Source organism: Falco punctatus, assembly GCF_963210335.1.
Source record: "Falco punctatus genome assembly, chromosome: 12".
Lineage (NCBI taxonomy): Eukaryota > Metazoa > Chordata > Aves > Falconiformes > Falconidae > Falco > Falco punctatus.
In genome coordinates this window covers 23,804,279-23,824,653 of record NC_137592.1, presented here as the reverse complement: position 1 = coordinate 23,824,653, position 20,375 = coordinate 23,804,279, and the positions used below count along the sequence as shown (strand labels likewise).

Sequence of the window (20,375 nt, the reverse complement as noted above, 5' to 3'; positions counted from 1 at the left end):
GAGGAACCTCCAAGGGCACGGCTGCGAGGAGCAGGAGCATACTGAGATGTGCAAGCGCATGCAACGTTAAATGAAAGAAGTACTGGGAAAAACTGCCAAGAAACTTGACCAAAGAGAACTGATCAGCAGAAACTGGGCCAAGTTCACAAACCTGTGGGATAATCTTCCACTAAGACCGAAAAACCCCATAACCCAAAAGTGATTAAAAGAAGGATTTCTATAATTTGCTTGGGGGGGGGGCAGGAAATGCAACAAACTAATTTAAGCTAATGTAATGTTTACAAAGTTACTTAGATAATGACACCATGTATGCCATTATAATCATTAAAACCCAATCTATGTTTTTTTAAAAAAAAACTTAGATGATTAACACAAAATCAAGTTGATATGAAGGAACAATTACTTTTAGAAAAAAAATCAGGAGGTCCTAATATTCTGTAGAATGAGGGAGGATGCAGCTGTATGTCGACAGCTTTCATATCCTCATTTGAATAATGTGGCCTGAATCTGTCACTTTATTCATCCTCCTTATGCTCAGTGTACTCTGCATCAACAACAAATTAAGTTGTAAATAAGAGACAATCATCACTTTTGTTTTTAAGCAGCTTCTGCATGGAGAATTTCAATGTACTGTTTCTTTTTGACAGAAAGAAAGGGATTCTACACTCTGCTTATGTAAGCACAAATATGAGGAAACCAACCAAAATGAAACAATAAGGGAGCACTTGAGAACTGCTCCAAAATGTTCTTGGAAGTACATTTCTACCACCACAGAAATCTCCTTTTTTAATAGCATATGTATATTGAAAACTGTTTAATTTACTGCAATAATTACTCATACTTTGGTCTCAGATTTCTACGATTTTTTATTTTTAATTTAAAACCAGCCCCTTTCCTCATCTAGGCACAAGCAGGGTACACCTCAACAAGAAGAACAGTGAATAAAGTCAGCTGTAACCTTTGTGCACCCAGAAATATTACTAATCTCTAATATGATAACGTGATACCATTTCATGAGCAAATATAGCATGCAGTAAGGGGAGGGGGGGAGGAGAGATTTTCTTACCTTTACGTCCGAGAAGTAGGTTTTCAGCATATTGGAACTTGGGTACCGGGTGTAAAAGAACATAAGCTTGGCCTTTTTCAAGTGATTCGGTGACAAGCCTTCCTGCATGTAGGATTGAATTAGTAAAGGAAAATGCTTTTCTTGAGAAAGCTGTTCCTGAACGTACAGAGCTAGCAAAGTGCCCCCTCAAACACACGGCAGTTCCCCAGACTACAGGAGAAAATACTAACGCTTAAATTGCTGCTCTTTAGTTTTCTGTAAAATAGCTAAATGAGAGATGTGAGGCCATGTAACTTAACCCCTGTACTCCCGATCAGTTTTGGTGCTGGGTCTCAGGAATCTCACAAGTTTATGGCTTGTGTACCATATGTATGTTCACTTGTTGCTAAGGAAACAAATGCACGAAGCATGTGCCGCAGAAAACTTATCGGCAGCTTTTTCCCCCCTCTCCTTTGCAATTCCAGCTAAAGTTCCTTTTTCTCTCAGTGTTGTGCCACTTGCACAAAATAAAACTAATGCACGTAAGACAATCAGAGGCACTTTATCATTTTGAGCAATGCCTTATACAGGCAGTACATTTCACCTGTTTCATCCATGTCGATAAATTTTAACATCTTGAGTAACTCTCCCTAATTCTGCTGTTGCTCTGCCCCAGCGGCTGCCTTGCAAATCGAAGTGAAATTTGTAACGGCCAGAGCCCCTCTGCTGCTCAATCCCCCCGCCACAAACTTGTCGCCTCCTGATTTACACAGTTAACTCCTCGGAGAATGAAGCTGTATTTGGGGCTAACCAATCGATAAATGTGGGCTAGCAGATCAATAAATGGCCACTTACCCTATAAGGCAACCTATTTATCCTGGAAACATCATTACCTTTTAGATCTGTAAACAGAAGCAACTAAAAGAGTTCCCAAGGGAATGTGAAGCTAACCATAACAATCTCGGCTTGCTGATTTTTCTCCCAGCTTCTTGGCTCTCTTTTGTGAACTGCGTGCTAGGATGGCTCTGGTCACATCTGTGCCGCAGGCTGGCCCTGCCATTTCCTCAGCAAATTAATGGCTTTATAATTTATCAGAAATGAAGATGCACGTGGAGAAAATCAATGTGGCCCCCACAAGGTCAATTAAGGGTTCTTCCCAGAAGCTTCTCTAAGGACTGTTTCTCCTAAACACAATTGTTGAAAATTTCACTCGGTTCACACCTTCTGGTGGGGGGAAGGTCAACCAAGTTGACAGCTGTGCTGCAGCCAAGATGCCTCTTCCACCTTACGGCCAGGCACACGTCAGCACAGAGCATCTCATGCCAGGCTTCGAGACTGGAAACCCAGACTAATTTTTATCAGCAGGCTACTGATGATTACCTAGGCTTTTTCAGCAGAATTCCTTTTTCTATAATTCGTGAAATCTGCTGAAACCCTCTCCCTTTATTTCAGTTACAAGGTTCACATTTAGATTGGAAAGAAGTAGCATTAAAATAAAATAAAATAATAATAAAAAGCATTGACAATATTAGTTTAAAAAACCTCTTATTATCTGGTAGTACATGGAAAATGGCTCAGCTGAACTTGCATTTTGTTTTAGATGCTTAATGATTACAAAGAAGATAATTTATGACTGACATACTTCTTGTGCCAAGAGAAGAGTTGAAAGAACCTCCAGTTACCTCCATTAGACTGATAGAGAAGTCTAAAAGAGCATTACACTCTGCAGTGCCATCTGTCAAAATACGTAAGTGAAATAATAGTAGCAAGCTGTCACCTATTGCTTAGTGATAAGAGTTTTAGACAAATCAAAACTTCTACGCCAGAAGTCCATTTTGTTATGTGATCCTTTCAGGAAAGTGGGGGTCCAAAGGGGAACTCCTATAAGGAAAAAAAATAAAAACCCTAAGTGTCCTTAATTTGCAATTCCTCTGACGCTGACAACATATTAGTATCGGGTCTGGCATATATTCTCTTCCAATGCAAGCTCAAAGATGGACTTAAACTTTAAAAAAAAGCTCCCATGTTTGCTGGATTTAAGCATATTAGACAGTTGTCTAAGCATTTGGATTCCTTCTGCATTTAGGATTTTTAAATATTTTCTGCTCTAATGCCAGAGGATATTGATACTGAAGAAACATGTATTAAAAGATGTTCTGAGACTCAAATTCCCAGAAATCCATTTTTTATTAAAATTATACTTGTTCTTAAGCACTTGGCAGCCTTAAAGCAATATCAAATATGCAACAAATCTGTATATCTTGATCCTAAGGTTAACGTTTTACTGTGATAAAAGATATGATCTGTAATAATCTAGCAAAAAATAGTTAATGACAGACTTAAGAGCTAAGAATTAGATAACCCATTGCTATTTCAGAAAAAAACTGAACTGACCAATTGCTTAATTTCCTTTTTAAGTGCTTGGGCTGAAAAGCAACTGTTCTTCCAAGAAAGCACTAGCTGTTTCCAGGATACTTACACACGCACAATGACTCATGATGAAATAGATTCAGTAAACATACAGCTGTACCGAACACGAGCTAAGCCCCATTCAAGGCCAGGAAAGAAAACGAGCACAAATAAATATTAAGGAGGTAAAGGGAGGAGGGGTGCCGAATGGAACGCAAACAAGCTCTGTCCCAGCAGCTCGTGTGGCTTGCCTCAATTCTCTTAGCTATAGCTTTGTGAAGACAGATGACATTCAATTCTATGGGTAATGCAAAATAGACAATAACTGCTGAAACTTGAGCCAGCTGCCAGGTGTAAAAAAAAAAAAAAAAAAAAAAAAAAAAAGGAAAAAAAAAGGAGAGAAAGAAAAGATGATAAATCCATAAATTAATGAAAGACATCTGCTCAGGAACATAAAAGATCAGAGGAACAGTGTACTGCAGCTGAACCTAAAGCAGTGTTCAAACAACCTGAGCGTCTCAGCGTTGTGCATTTATGCAGCATGGCGTAGCCTCACCTAATGCAGCAGCAGCAGCAAAAAGGCAAAAGGCTAAGAAATAGGAAGTAAAAGACTGGGAACCAAACACACACGCTCCGTGTGTTTTAACTGGAGAAGCACAGGGGTGGCATTGCACAGCATTTGACTTCAACCCTCCCAGGTAACGCTCCTCTTTTGTAAAAATATTTTTCAGTGGAAATGATCTTTCACTCCTGTTACTCTCAGCCTGAGCTCCCACAAATGCTCTAACAGGTTTTTCTAGCCCACACATGTACTGAGCTGAAGGAAAAGAGGTAAGAATAGGCTGTATCAGGTAAAAAAATCTGCACTAGCAAAGCCAAGCTGCTCCTTAAGTTACACCTCAGGTGCTTTTAATCAGCAAAACTCCAAATAGCTGTATCTCAGAGCATCTTCAAGACTCTCCAAAGAACAAGCTGGCTGGAAAGTATTTGTTCATCACCCAGGTTTTATCAACAACGCACAGTTATCCAGCTTGCTGTACAATTGCTCATTTTTTAAAGTTTAATTAGTTTAATTCTAGTCAGATGTAATAACTCTTCATTTCAAAATATTGTAATTCACTAATTATAGCTTTCACATATTGGGACTTCGAGACTTATTCCAGTTGGATTGGAATTCTGTTAAAAATAAATAAAATTGTAGAAGTTTCATTAATGTTTTAAAGCCAGGGAGAGCATGCGAAACTTCTTCACCTTTACAGATGTCTTAACAGCACACAAGCTACTGTTGTGCTTCAGTTTTGATCTATGCAAATGTTTTGGGACCAAACAAGGCTATTTTTCTTGAGATGCAAAGAGGATGCATGACAAAGGAAGACCATGCAGAAAAACAATTCGCTGTCTGTTTCTTTTGGAATTTGAATAAAACTTAGTATTTGATTAAACAGATTAGTTTGCAAAGATACAGACTGCATTCATGACCAAGATGGGAATTCATGCTGCAGGTGCATCTTATCTTGTTTAGAAACATACACAAACATTAACCATTTCCTTCTGCAACTCAGCAAAGAATGATCAGATACATTTTACAGGCATTGGTTAAAAAAACAAAACAAAACAAAAAACCAAAAACCAAGCTAGCTCAGGGTTTTAGCTTACTACTAAAACCTGAACTTGGCTGTATCTGCTAGTCTTATGTTCTCATCCTGGCTGTATTGTCCAGGAAAACAGATGTTGCTTTCTGCAGGGAAGAAAGATCTGCTTCTCTCAAGAAATACATTCCCTGTATGTGCACATTCAACCACGTAAAATAAAAGTGCCACAACAGAATTGTCCACAAACAAACCAATCTCCATACTGCGCCCTTCCCTGGAAACTGTAAGCTACCTGCACAAACGAGTCGCTGCTAGGAAAAAGCATCCATCCTCGCAGCTGAGCTGTATACCAAGGTACACATTGTGTAGAAGCCCTGTTGAATAAATCTATTTGTCCCAACAGGTCTGTTTCTAAACCCAGATCAAAATGCAGCCTGCAACAGCAGCTAGGTGGGGAAGTCTGAGCACTCTCACAATGGCAGGGGAGGAAGCAGGGCAAGGAAGGAGGAAGGAAATCACTCCAGCACTCAGCATTTCCCCTGGCTAAGCCTTGGAGCAGCAGGGGACTCCGGCACCCCGGGTTCGGCAGAAGCAACAAACTCCATTAGTGACCACCAGTGAGAACAAGCAGAAGAAAGGGGAAGAAATGGCAGGGGTGAGGGAGAGATGCTCCACGGGTGGCGACAATCAAGTGCAGCCCTAGAACTACTCCCAGTTCACACGCTGGGTGTCTTTCACCTCTGCTCACTCCTCGCCCAGGATGGGAGAACTACTTCAAAGACAATTAGTAAGGCACTGTACTGTTTGGCAGAAATTACTTAATTGCCCTGGCCTGAGTCTCGCCCTCAGCTGCCACTCCTGTTGACCTCAGGATGCTTTCCAAGCACCGCAGCTTGCGTTTCAATAGGCAGGAGAGATTTTCTGTTTGGAATTCCAAAAGTATCTGGCAGTAACTGCGAGTGATGCTGGATTTAGACTGACTCCTCTGTTTTGCCATACAAGGTGTACGGCGAGGAGATTTTCCTGCCACCATACAGGTAAGACAGCAGCAATTCTTGACTCAGACTTGACCTAAGTTAGATCAAAGACTGGTGGTGATGGGCTCCAGCCGCGCAGCACCTGCCTTCATCCCAGGGGTGCCCACTGCCAGGGCGGGGATGGGAAGTCCAGGTAACCAGCGGGTCTTGAGCCCTACCAGCACCCTCGTGAGGATTTAACATGTCTACAGATAATGTGGCTAAATTAATCTAAACCCACCAAAGTTATTAATCACCTAGAAGATACCCAGTGATGGGGGCACAGCCTCAGGCATCTGCCTTCACATGCTACCCCTGGAAAGGGGACAAGTCCCTCAGCATTGCCAGCATTACTCAGGGAGGGGCAGAGTTACTCAGTCACAATTACTTTCATCAGTTTGGGAATGAAATTAGCTGCATCTAAGGCTCTGTGCTTGTACTGTTGCCTTCTACTGGTGTCTCAGAGCTGGGAAAAAATGTCAATCTCTCCTTCATGCAAAATCCTCAATTTTAACATTGGGGAGACATGGCATCTTCTTCACTTTTAATACGACTGTACTTGGAAGAAAAATCTTTTGACCAAAAAGCACATTAGGGGAAAAGATGGAAGGAGTGGGAGGTGTTACTGCTAAAAAAGAAAAAAAAACCCACAAAACCCCCAAAATAAAATCTAGTACTAGTTTCCAGGAAAAAAAAAAATCATTACCATGTCTGGCTATGCCTAAATAAAGACAGAGATGGATTTTTTTCCCCTAACTAAAGCCTGCTATTGAGCTAAAAAGAGAGCTTTTATTATCATCTTTTTTTTTTTTTTTTTTTTTTTTTTTTAAAGCAGGGGAAGTGTCCTGTAAATTTCATACAGCTGAAGTTTTATATTTAATTGTTCTCTCTAGCTTTCCAAAATAATTTGCTTTGTGTATGTTAGGACAAAAGATTTCTGTGTATGGCTGAACAGAGGTTAATCATGCATAGCAGGCAGCTGCACAAGGGCTGAGGAACAGACCTCTGGGTGGGGGAAAGAACTTGACGCAGCCTGCATGTATCAGTACCTGTGCCTTTTGTGCTCCGCTTCCCCTATGCACTCAAGAGCCAGAGGCTCGCGAATGGCGGGATCACGGTTCCCTGTGAGCCCCGGCCATGACACCGTTAACACGGGCTACGAGTGGGCCTGGCAGGGCAGGGAACGGGGGCGGCCAGGGATTGAAGGGTTTTGGCTGAGGGTGATGCCCCCTCCATCACCTCTACGCCTGGGGAAGGGTCCGCTGGCCCAGGGAAACCCACCGGCACCCCAGCGCTGGGCCTGGCCGGCCCCCCGACCCAGACGGTCTAAGAGGCTCAGGGAGGGCCGGTGGCTTTTTTAATGTGGACATCGCTGCTGCAGGAGCGCCCTCAGTCAACACCCAGCATTTTATTTGGCCTCGCCAAGCCCCCCACCCACCCCCTGCTCCTGCAGGAAGCCCCTGGGGCCCAGGCATGGCCCCTTGTCTTCTCCCACCAGCCACCGCCAGGTTAGCACCCATCTTTCGAAAAGGATATTGCACTTCCCGAGTAGGGCGAGATTTCGGACATGTCTTGCAGGTCGCCGCACTCGGACTTTATGAGGGACAAAGAGAGGCCCTCGGCGGCACTGGGGGGGTGGGCCGGCGAGCAGGGGTGGTGGTTCATGTGGTGCGACGACATCTTGGTCCTCAGGCTGGTGGTCTCCCGGGTCAAGTCGAGGGACTCGGGGGAGGCGCGCTCTTTCCCCGGGAAGGAGGCTGAGGGGGCGCCCAGGGGGCTCTGGAAGGGGTAGGCCATGAGGGGCAGCGGGAAGGGGTGGCGGAAGGAGGAGGTGGAGAAGCCGGCGGTGGCCGAGAGCGGGGACTGGTGCAGGGAGGCATGGTGGCCGCCGGCCGGCGGGGCCGAGGCAGATTGGTCAGAGGAGTTTTTGCGGACTACAAGGGGCAGCGCCTCAGTTTGGTCGGTGGCACCGGGCATGGGGACGCTGCCAAAGGTGTCGAGGGGGTTGGGAATGATGACGTCCCCAAAGCACTGTAGGCGCTGGTTGGCCGTGTGGAAGTTGTGGTTCTCCCCATTGACGGCGAACCTCGCCTGCGGGATCTGGAGAGGCGGGAAGACCTGAGGAAGCTGGCGGGAGGGCTTGGATGAGAAAACTTTGACCACCGTGTCCACAACTTGCGACATGGCGGTGTTCAGCTCCTGCTTCAGTGTCTCGGCCAGATGCTTGCCTTCAGGGTGGAAGGTGTTCGGCCCTTGCTCCTTCTCCTTGGGACCTTCTCTTTTTGGCTTGTTCTCCGCTATCTCCTGCTCCCGGATGAGGGCCCGCGCCCGGTCGATGAACTGCCCTGGGTCCAGCTCACACATCTCGTTGTCTGACCGGCTGACGGAGTCGCCAGCCCTCGCGTCCATGGTTTCGGAGCGCATGCTGTCTTCAGACAGGTTGCCATCTTCATCATTTTCAGAGTCAGTGCTGTCGTAGATCTGGTAGAACTTCTCCTGCAGCTGGCGCAGCTGCTTCTGCATGTCCTCCAGCTGCTGCTTCAGCTGTCTGCGCTCCTCTCGCTTCTGCTCTTTCCTCGCCGAAACCAGCTGCTGGAAACTCTGCTGCTGCTGCTGCGGCAGCTTTTGCTTGCGTTTGTTTTCTCTGTAACTTTCTCGGGGACTCACAGACTGCGGAGCTATTTCTCTTTCGTTTTCATTGCCCCTTAATGCCACACTGGGGGAATGGCTCATACCCCGAATTATATTCTCAACCCGGGCGCGTTTAGCTCTCAGGTGCTCGTCGCATAACCGATCCACATCAAACTGGCTCATAGTCGGCCTGCCAAAAGGGGAAAGACACTCCTGGGGGCTGTCTCTTGAAGAGTTGCTGCATACATCCTCCTGATGTACTTCTGAGCCTGTACTAGAGAGACCGCTGGCTTGGAAACTGGGCTCTGTGCCACCATTTTTGTTCATGTTATTTTTCAACAGCTGGGAAATTATGGTTGCTCCTGGAAAAGGCATCATGGCATCTTCATATGAGTTCGCCCTCTTCAGCAGCTTGCGGAGTACATTTGACTTTTCCCCATCTGCATGCTGCACCACTGAATACTCGACATCCTGCTCTGAACCTTGGGGATTCATGGCACTAAAAAACGTTGCTCTTGCCTTTGCAAAAAATGCAGATGCTGTCCCTACCGTCCTTTTCACTCCAATGTCAACTCTTCTTCTCTTGGTTTGCCTGCTTAAGAGGGCTGTGCTGTCATGGTCAGGCATCACTGGACTGTTATTGTGCCATCTTCAAAAGCTTGTCAGCTGGGCTCAGCTCAAGAATCCTGGGACCCTGGCCAACAGAACAAAAGGACTGATGAATCATTTTCTTTAAATTTCTCCAAATTTCCTGACCTCAATCCTGAATAAAATGCAAAATGCATAGGCTCTGGGATTTATGGCACATTACAATTATTGCAATTTATTATGCACTCTGCTTGAAATGAAACATTTTTAAATATTTCTGCTCCACTGGTTTAAGATGGATTAAGATTTAAAAAAGCAAAAACTGCTTAAGCACCAGTAATATGATTCTCTTGCACAAATGCCTAAAATGATACTGTTTATCTTCAGAAGAAAGAGTAGATTAGAAGAACACAGCCTCTGACAACCAATTGATTAAATTTAGGGCATTGAGATACATGTTACAAAAGAAGATGAAAGTACTCCTTATTTAAGATTTATTGTTAAAACAAGAAATTGTATAAAATTTGGATTAAAAAAATTAAATTGCAATGTAAAAACCGTAATTGTGGTTTTGCTTTTTAAAGAGAGATAAAACTGGTAAATAAACATTCAAAGGTCAAAACAACAACTTTCATGTAATTGTAGGTAGGATAGTATATGTGTATGTGAAAGGCAAAGAAATCATAGACGCATTTAGGCTTACACTGGGGAAAAAAAAAAACCAACAACCCACCTCTCAAATCATTAGGGAAACATTTATTCAGCAAAGCAAAATGCATTAAAGTATTTTATGGTTAGGATTATAATATTTACAGAGATGTGATCAAATAAAGGCCAAAATGTAGTTTGTTAACACAGCCTCATATGTACCAGTAACTAGCCACGACACTGTTTTGAATTCCCCATACATTCCTTCCTTTTTCTTAACCTCCAAGCAAGCCCCACTACCAAAGGCTGAAGATTCTGTCTTTTGTACACTAAAATACATGACGTTAAATTTTTTTGCATAGCAGAAACAAGGCATGTTCAGTGTCACATCTCTCTCCTTCAGAAAAATCTCCACGAACAGTATCTCAAATGCCCTGTGAAGCCCTTCTTACATGTGGTATTTTGAATACACAGAATATTATTTCCTGTGACATGCAGAAAAGATGAGAAAAAATATGGAAATATGAAAGAAAGAACATCAATCAGCTGCGTGAGAAAGGAAGATACCTTCTCTTTATATGAACTCTCATTGTTTCCCAGGAACACAGCATAAAAAGATAACACACTTCCTTGCATTTTGTAAAAAGCTCTTGACATAATTTGTGACTTATTAACTAGTGATGCTAACCTCATTGCACATAAAGCACTCTTTCCTGTTTCTTAAAATTTAACACTGAGGAAAATTAAAATGTTTTTCATGCGACGCTTATCTAATATTAAACTTTACATTTGCTTAACAGAGCACAATCCTCACAATAACAGGGTATATTGCCAAAGGCAGCATGCAGACTTTTTGGAATTGCTCCCATCTCTTTCGGTTCACCTGTAAAAACATCTACGTGCTCCCTAGGACTGCATCTGTGGCTAGTTTTAAAGAATGACTATCCATGCAAATAGGCATAATTTCAGCATGAAATAATTTGTAAAATCAAGACAGTAGTCAATGCTTAGTTTGCAACCAGGATGAAAAAAAAAAAACCCAACCTTTTAATACTTAGAAACATTATGTTTATTCTGTAGCCTTTGCCCACGTATTCTGGATGTACTAAAAGAATTTTCAGAGATTTGGTGTCAGAGACAGTTATGCAAGGGACATGATGTCTGTTTACATTACTGGCTCCTTGCACACAGGAAAGCAAAGAATGATAAAAATTTTTTACAAAATAAAATAAGATAAAGTGTCATTAATTCAGACAGGAAATCCAGAGCCTTACACCGTTACCAGGTCACTGTCTTCCAAGAGCATTCCTTATCAAGAAGCACATTAAGTTTGGCTGCCTCACGGCAATAACAACAAGGAGTGCTGTTGCTTGGGCCCGATTCTACCACCTGTACACCAGGTAGCATCCCGCCCTGCAAGCAACTTCCCTGGAGCCCAGGGATACCAAAATCCTGTTACATGCGAGTGGTAGGATCAGGCCCTGCTTTGTAGCACGTGTTGTAAAAGACTGTCTCCTGCTTTCTCTCAATTAATGCAAATGGAGTTTTTCAGAGAGCAGAATCAGGCTCTTACAATTAGGTCTTCATCTAAAAAACCATCTGAGGAGTTGGGATTTCAGAAGAGTTTTTGTAAATAAATGGCCAAGTCCTCAGGGGGTGGAAAGGGGTGGCCACCACTGGAGTTTTTTAAGCAGGCAATACTGGCACAGAATAAACCAGGGTCAAGGTTGACCTTTCTGTCTAGTGGTGTTCATTTGAAAGTGATCTAAACTAATTGCAAGATAACCGAAAGAGTTCTTGCTTACTGCACGTAAGATATTCTAATGGCACTTTCCGTAAAGATAATACTTGCCAATGAAAAAAAAAAAAATATAAAAAAAATAAACACAGCAACACCAAAAACCTTCATGCTTTTCCTTCCCTTTGTGTAGTTGAACTACGCTTGATTGAGATCCAGCAATAAGTCCCAGACTCACACCAAAACCCTCATGTCAGGTTTCAAGTTTTGCATGTTTCCCAGCAAATTTGAGGTGCCTGACCACTGTTTCCCTCTCTCTTGCCCAATCCCAACCAAGGACACACATGGGGAGGGCTTGCTGTACCCTTGAGTCAGCAGCTCAGGAAATAGGCTGTCCTGCACCAGGTTGGAAGGTCATTGCCACGCATCCTTCCTCCCCAGTGTCCATTTTCCTCTCCCTGAGCCCCCGTACCAGCAGCTGCTCGCCAGCCCATCCCTGCCACCGCAAACACGCGGCAGGAGGTGCTCCAGAGCGATGCCCCCTCCTTCCCTCGCTGGACGCTGAAAGCATCAGAGTTATCGTACACTTAACTCGGGTATTAAGCAACGTCTCCCATTTACCCTGGTGTTATCCCAAGCCTGCAGACTGCCAGCTTTAAAGCTTACGTGCCATTCAGCTTAAATATGAGAAATAGTTCTACTTCAGCTGGACAAAACAGAATGGGTATTGAATGGCCCCTTAATATTTCGGTCTCAGAGGACCAAAACCAATTCACACCTCAAGGGAAGTGGAACGGCACGTACAGCAGGATGCAAAATCCCAGCCACGACAGGCAGACTTTGAGACTGATTAGATTAGAACTGAATAAATAAGGAGCTCTTGGAGGGGGGAAATAATTAGGAAGTTTGTGTCCTTTATGAAGTACTAGTACTCTGGCTGCACTTTGCCACGAAACTACGTTTCATATATCTAATGTCTCTATACAGCTCTCCAGAAATACACAGTTAGAAAGATAGCTTAGGTTGTCAAGACCTATGTAGAAATCTTCAGAAGCACCATTTCTAAGTTACAGAGTTTAAAATTTGTGAAGGTTAAATTTGCTTTACACGTCACTTTTGAGACTCCTCATATGCCAAGTGTTTATGTTAAATTTACCATCCATGTCTCGAGCCCTATCTCGCACGATGCGGCTTTCTTAGAAACCGAACATTCTCCATGCCCATGTAATTAAAAATCATACCGAGGGCCTCAGCACTTTCTAAGTCCACCCACAAGCATAGCTTGCAGTATTTTACTTACAAATTCACTTTCAAAACTTTTGTTTAAGGAGATATGATTACAATGTAGCTATGAATAACCTGTTAACAGCACAGCAGCTACAGACATGGGTTTATTTCTTATACATTTAATATGCATTGACATTTTAACTGGAAACATTAATTTCTAGGTATCCAAGAGTTACTGTTACCCAACCTTTGGCGAGAATGGTCTTCAGAAAGGAATACGATGTCAGGTGTTTAACCGCACTCATTACAAGTCAATCAATTTCTGTAATCAATTTTGTTACCTCATCTTGATCTATAAAGATACTGATCATTTTCTCCCAGATTAATTCATACACTTCCGAGATGCAAAGGAGATGTAAATGCTAACTCACCCTCCTCAGCCACTCTGAAGGACCCCAGCCTAACCTGAACAGTCATTAAATAGCAGCGAAGTGCTAAACTTGACGAATATTCATGGGTGAATTCAAGGAGCTAACAGTTTAGAGCTGAAATTGTTCCTGTCTTTTCACAAGCCGACTACTTGATTTGGTCCAGCGTCTGCCTGCTTCATGTCAGCCCATTATGCCAATACCACACAAGAAATTTAACACGCTTCTGCTAACAGAAATATTTAGATCTTTCCCTCTAAAGCACTACACAGGGTATGGCTTTGCCAGAATCAGCCAGGGAGCGCAGGATGAAAATTATTCCAGTCAACAGCATTTCACGCGCAAAACCACAGCTAAAATACGAAGAACAGATGACATCTATTCACCCTAGATCTGTTCAGTGCTAAAATCACGTTAGCCACTAATGAGAAAGTACTACCTTTTAGTACAGCTCTGACACAAGTTTTCTTGGGAGAAAGGGTTATCTAACTCCCTCAGCTGAGCTCTCTAATCAAAGAATTTGAAACAAGGTAGAAATGATGAGCAAGTATTTATGCAGTCACAACTACTTTTACCGGGATTTCTCTACAAGAAGAAGTAAAAATTAGAGCCTGGTTTACTTCAAAATTATGCTACCTGCTCTTTAGCGTTCAAGAAAAAAGCGACCCTTGTTTTAGGAACCTGGTGATACCCAGGGCCCAATACAGCAAGGTGTTCAGCAATTCCTCTGAACGCCAAACATCCGCAATTCCCATCGACTACAGGGGGAACTGACTGAGCTTACTAACAGGAGGGATTCGGCATCTCATTAGTTCAGGCCTTCATTTTGGGGAGATGCAGGGCCCTCCATCATGTAGCCATGCTCGGCACTGCTTGAGGAAACAGATTCTTTGAATGAGAAAAAGAAACCAAGCTGCTCCAGGTAGAAAATTGAAAACGTTTTTACTCCTTTCAAGCCAGTTTGGTCCTTGTTATTTCACTGATGGTGAAGCAAGTAACTCACATGGTCTCTGTACAGAGACAACACTGAAACGTTTGCAAGATTCCTACTAGGAACTCAGCCCAAGTTTTCCAAGATATTTTTTTTTCCATGCTACACGATGTCATTAAATCACAATTCTTGAATTAGTTAATCTAGCAGTTAGGCTGCAGTTTGGGACAGAATAAATCATTATTTAAGAGACTGAAAACTGCAGTCATTTAGAATTCTGCCTTGAATCAAATTAAACTCCAATTTCAAGATGTGTCCATTCTTACAAATATCACAAGTTGTCCATCATAAAAAAGAGAAGTCATCCAAACCGAGAGGTCTCAGAGTTCAATGGGCAGGAAAGTTAACTGTATATACTAACAGTGCCGTGCAGTGACTGTTATATACTTTACAGAAAAATGTAATAGGGAGCTGTTAGCAAAAAGTATATACATTGTAGTTTTTATCACAGTTCAACTCGTGAAATGTCGATACTCTGTCTACGCTTGAGTATTAATAAACATTTCACCGTGTGCGATATTGCTGCTAAAGGTAAGCTCTGGACAAAAAGCAGATAAAATAAATGCAGAATGAGCTGCAGCGGTCGTAAACTTTACGTGATTGATGGCAACTCGCAGGAAAACTGCGAGAAGAAGACATAAAGGGTATGTGTCACATGCAAATCTACGGGTGAGGACACTGCCTCCGTGTAATTCACCCTGCCGACTGCCAAACCTCTGCAGACGCTGGAAGTGACAAATAACCCGAGCTTTTACACCTCGCGGCGACACAGCCCTGCGCCTGTACCCAGCACCGGGCAGCACCGGCCCTCGCCGGCACCCAGCGGTGCCCACGGCCGCGCTGCCCCGCGCCCCGCGCCCCCCGCCCGTGCCCGGCGCCGGCGGAGGGTTTGTGGGGGGGTGGCGGGGGGGGCGGCCGCGCAGCCGGGCACGCCGCGGTGCTGGCCATCCGCGCTCGGGACCGGCGGGTTGCCTAGCCCTCGCCCCGGCAACTTTCACCCGACGCTGCAAGGCACCCCCGCCCGCCCCGCTCCCCGGCAGCCCCGATCCGGCCCCCCGCGCTGCCGGGGACGCGAGTACCGCCGCACGGGTTGTGCCGCAGACGGGGAGCCGGCCGGCCCCGCTCCGGCCCCGCACACCGCCCGCCCGCCGGCTCCCCGCCGTCCCGCTCCCCCGGCACGGCCCCGGCCCCGGCCCGGCGGCACCGGGCCGACCCCCGCGGCCGCCCCGCCCGGCGCGCACCTGCCCGCACCCCCGCCGCGGCCCCCGCCGCCTCTGTCGCGCTGCCGGGCGACGCGGGGGATGCGCGCGTCTTGCGCCCCCTCCTCAAAGACGCGTGGACCCCAGGGCGGCCCCGCTCCGCCCCCGCGCAGCGCCCGGTGCCGGGGAGCCGTGCCCCGGCTGCCCGTCGGGCCGCCCGCTCCTGCCGGGCCCCGCGGTGGCGGTGCCCCCCCATCCCGGGCCGCTCACCGCCCCCCCACCCCCAGCCCTGCGCGCCCGCTCCGCGCAGGCCCCACGCCCCCCGGCACCGCTCCCTCCTGCGTTTTAACTCCGTCTAAACACATGGCAAAGTGCTGCGGGTCACCCAGCCGATAAACAGAAAATCAAAAAAGCCAAGAAAGATCTCCGCCAGAGGCTAAGGCGACATCAAATCCGCCCCCCTCCCCAAGATAAAACAAACAACAACCAAACAAACAGAAAGTACGAATAATCCTAATCTTTTCCCAGATCAAGGCTCTTATCCCGCGACTTGCATTTGATCTTTCCTCATGTGCTCGCTACCTACCACTCAAATCCCATTTTCTACACATTTCCACAATTCGCAGCTCGTCCCAGCCTTGGAAATGAAAAAGTAATTGCAGGGATAAGAAGAAGAAGGTGAAGAAAAAGTCCCTGCCCTTCCCGGTCGGGGTTAAAAAGGAGAACTAGCGACATGCAAATGACAAGCAAATTGGAAGAGACAAAAAGAAAGGCAGCTATAATAAACAAGACAAAGAGGAGGCTCAGAGGAGCGGAGCAGGAGTTTGAGGCAGGGGATGGGGAACTTCGGCGGGGACGGGGGGAGGAGGAAGCTGGGAACAACAAAAAGAAGCCAAATACTCGCCGCGCTCTCCGTCCCCGCAAAACTGCCCTGCGACCCACGGAACGCAATTGAGCCTGGTCCGCAAAAGGTGGCAGCGAGGGCGCGGAGGGGAAGGGGGAAGGACCCCTAACAGCGAGCAGGTCACTTACTCTTCAGCCCTGGGCAGGCTCCGGTGAGCGCTCCATCGGGCTCGGCGCTTACCGGTCCTTACCGCTTTAGCTACGGGGGAATTAAAACTACTCAGCTAATAAAGTCATTGCAATTATGCCCCCTGGAAAAAGAAGCACAGGTTTGATAACGGTGATCAGTATTTTGCCGGGGATTTCAGGCCCCCCCCCGCCACCCCCCACCCCATCCCCCGCCCCAGACCGTTTAAAGCAGCCCAAGCAAGCGCGAATTTAAAAAAAAAAAAAAAAAAAAAAGACCCGAAAAGGCCGAAAAAGCGGGGAGGGACGGAGGGGACGCGGAGAGGGAGCGGGTACTTACTCCGTGCAAAGGCGACGAGACTGAGCCTCTTTTTTTTTTGCCGGTGGAAAGAGAGAAAGGGAGACACGCACACGCACATGCACCCACCGCACGCGCCCCGCACACGCACACACGCGCAGCCGGCCACGCGCGCGCAGCCGGCGAGCCCCGCCGCTGATGAATATGATAATGGGGCGAGGGAGGGCGAGTGCGGGCGGGCGGGCAGCGGCCGCGGGGCCGCGGGCGCGGAGCGGAGCGGGCGCGGGGGCGGAGTGGCGCGGAGCGGCGCGGAGCGGGGCGCGGGGCAGGGCTGGGCTGGGCTGGGCTGGGCTGGCCGAGCCGAGCGAGCGCTCCGCACCGCCACAAGATTTACTTTAAGACACAGCTGAAGGAAACAGGAAGACCAGACGTCACGCTCGGAGTGACGTGGGCCCGGCCCGGCGCCCAATCGGGAGGCTCCTTGGGACGGGCGGGGGGGACGGGGAGAACTTGGCAGGAGCGGGGAGCGAGGAGCGGGGAGAGCGGGGGGAGGTGCCGCCCCGCCCCCGCGGGAAGGTGGTGGCGGCCGCGCACCTGCGGGGGGGGGGGGGGGAGCGGGCAGGGGCCCGACGGGGCGCCCCCCCGCATCCCGCGGCGCGCGGGGGAGAGGCGGACAAAAGCCGCCCCGCGTGGCGGTGGGGGCAGCGGGAGAGTGAGAAACTTTAGGAAAGTCACCCCCGCGGTGCCCCACGCGGGGAAGTTTCCCACGAGGGGGGGTTCCGCGGAGGGGCGCGGGGACTGGTGTCCCAGGGCGCGGAGAGCACCGTTGGGGCGGCCAAGCACAGCCCCGCTTGCATGCGCTGCGCAGACGCGGGGCACAAACTTTCGGAGGAGCCGGTCCGCGGCCGCCCCCCGCCCGGCGCGGTGGCCCCGGCCGGTGGGCAGAGTGGTGCCGCTGGGCAGAGCGGTGGCCCGCATCCTCACGCGCGGCTGTGCGCGGGGCCCCGCGGTCGCTTCCCACATGCGAGGCACAAAATACACACGAAAACGAGCATCAGGTAGCGCCGCGCGGAGCAGCCATCGGTGGCGACCCCCGGCCCCGGGCCCTGCTCGGCGCGCCACAAGTTTCGGGCAACCCAAACCCGCCCCCGGCTCCGCACAGCCCGCGCCCGGCCGGCTCCGGCGGGAAGGCTTTGGGGGAAAATATGGGTTTTTTTGGGAAAAAATAACCTAAAGAGGATCGTCCCAGCAGGTCCGGGCTGCGATCCGGACCGGAGCCTGCCGGGCGCGCTTTGTCCCGCCGTGAGTACGGCTCTCCGCGGCGTGGGGCGGGGAGGGCCCGCACCCCGGTCCCGGTTGCTGCGGAGGGTCGCCCGGCCGCTGCCGGCGGAGAGACGAGGCTTCCCGTAAGAAAACGGCCTTAGGCTGGCAGGCGGCAGGGGAATAAACTGAGGAGAGGGAGTACTGCCCTGCGGAGGGACAGACGGCAGCGGAGCGCTGCAGGGCGCTCGGCGGCAGGTAAGAACGGCGCTGCCGCGCCGGGCCCGTCCGCGCCCGCCCCTCGGGGCTGCCGTGCGGGGCGCCCGGGCCGGCGGGAGAAAGAGCCCCGAGCGGAGGGGGCAGCCCGGACGGGGCGAGGGCGGGCAGCGCCGGCGCGGGCCGCCCCCGACAAAACTTGAGCCTCAGCGCAGGGCCGGCGGCGAGGGGCCGGGCCGCGCCTCGCCCCCCGCCCGCCCGGCGGCTGTCGGCTCGGGGAGCCGCTCCGCTCCCCCGCCCCTACCTCCCACCGTAAGGATCTGTCTCGCTCGAGGGGACCCGCGGCGCCCAGCCCCACGCGTGGGTGCGGACGGCCCCGCAGCCTCCCGCGGGGCTGGCCGGGCGCGGAACCCCTCGGAGGGACGCGCCTTCCGCGGCAAAACCCGGGAGCCGGCACGGGCAGAAAACCCGCCCCCCGGGGGCCTGCCCTGCCCGCGGGGCCGGAACGTGGGGCACCGGCCGGCGGGGCCGGGCTGGCCGCCGCGTCGGGGAGCGGGGTGGCTGCGGCGGGCGGGTGGGTGATGTGCGAACCACCCGCCGCGGGTGGCTAAAGAATCGCTCGGGACCGGCCGCAGCGGCCCCGTCGCGCTGCCGGAGCTGCCGCTGGGAAGCCGCTCCCGAGTTCCAAAAATAAGAAATCTCCCTGCCGCTGCCCCGGCCGGCGGATGGCGAGGGGATACAGCCGGCAACAGCCACCCGGGAGTCCGGCACCGGGGCGGTAGGCGATGCCTTTCGGGCCCGCCGCGCCCGGCCCGTCGGGGCAGCAGGGCGGCGGGTGGCAGCAGCCCCGGCGCGGTCGCCGCGGTGCAGGGCCGGGGGGCCGCTTGAACCGCTGCCCCCCCGGCCCCCGCGGCGGTGGGAGAGCCCGCTCCTCGCCGGGCGCCCCCGCAAGCTGTGCGTGCCGTGCCTGGCTCCGGGGCCCGTCCCGGCGCTGGCCACCTCAGCGCCGTGGGTGACGGCAAATCCCCGGTGCAACGGGGCGCGTCCCGGGGCGCTCCGCTGCTACCGCTGCCATCCCCCAGCCCGGGCGCCGGGCGGCCCCGGAGCGGTGCCCGCTGCTCGTCGCGCCCTCCCGGCCCGCGGGAGCCTCTGCCCGCCGCGACGGCACCGCCGCCAGGTGTTTAAGGTGACACCCTGAGAAACCGGGGCACCGGCCCCCCCGCCAGCGGGCAGCGGCGGGTCTGGGGCAGCGGGCCCGCGGCACCCCGAGGGCGAGCGGCCCCGGGGCGGCCCACCAGCGCTGCGCGGCCCTCCGCGGGCGCGGAGAGGCGGCCCGGCCCGGCTCCGGCGGCAGAGCTCGCTCCCTGCGCTCCTGCGGGGCTCGGCTGGCCGGGGTGACACGTTCGGCTCCCGTTGCCGCTGTAAGTGCTGCAGGGGCTGCGGAACAAGGGCGCAGAAGTGCGCCTGGACGCAGGGGCAGACAGGCTAAATTTGGCGGGTGAATGACTCGCTTGAATTCTTTCCTTTTTTTTTTTTTTCTTTTTTTTTTTTTTTTTCTTTTAAAGGACACTGGGATACACGTAGAGATGAAGCTGAATCGTGCAAACTCTAATAAATAAGTAAATAGCTGCCGCCGACACTAAGCTTGTCGCCACCGGGGTTCAACATAACTTCAACCACTGCTGATTTACCCAAAAGAGAAACTGAGGCACCGGGAGTGAAGCGATGTCCCTAAGGTCATGCGGCAGCGCAGTAGCAGCCAGCCGGGCCCCGGCCGTGGGTACCATGTGTGCAGGCTCCCACCTGCCACCCAACCCCTTTCCGTAGCTGCTTGCAGGGCACCTTCCTCCAGCCCCGTGTCTTGCAGCTTTTTCAGGGCTAAACACACCGGCCCTATGACCTGCCACACCAAGGCCAACTGGAATTAAATGCATGCTTTCCACTCACTCGCCCACCGTCTTGAGCACTGAGTGCTCCAGACCCTTCCTCTCTTTTAATCCCGGAGGACAGACAGCCCTGAAGGAATGCAAATTGATGTCTCAAAGCTTGGCAGCAAAAAT

General features: G+C 50.0%; 1 protein-coding gene across 6 annotated transcripts in view; it reads right to left on the bottom strand.

The window, feature by feature from the left end:
* Nucleotides 1–17,217, bottom strand: part of PROX1 (prospero homeobox 1) — a 62,440-nt gene extending 45,223 nt beyond the window's left edge. Inside the window, exons 1-4 of one of the 6 annotated variants that reach the window (XM_080408447.1) lie at nucleotides 16,882–17,217; nucleotides 16,545–16,666; nucleotides 7,599–9,387; nucleotides 1,067–1,174 (exon numbers count right to left, since the gene is read on the bottom strand). In XM_080408447.1, coding sequence (XP_080264573.1) covers nucleotides 1,067–1,174; nucleotides 7,599–9,320 — 1,830 coding nt within the window. In that variant the 5' untranslated portion in view covers nucleotides 9,321–9,387; nucleotides 16,545–16,666; nucleotides 16,882–17,217. The other 5 variants (XM_080408448.1, XM_080408446.1, XM_080408451.1 and 2 more) reach the window with 5 other exon arrangements.
* Between the last annotated feature and the right edge of the window lie 3,158 nt (nucleotides 17,218–20,375).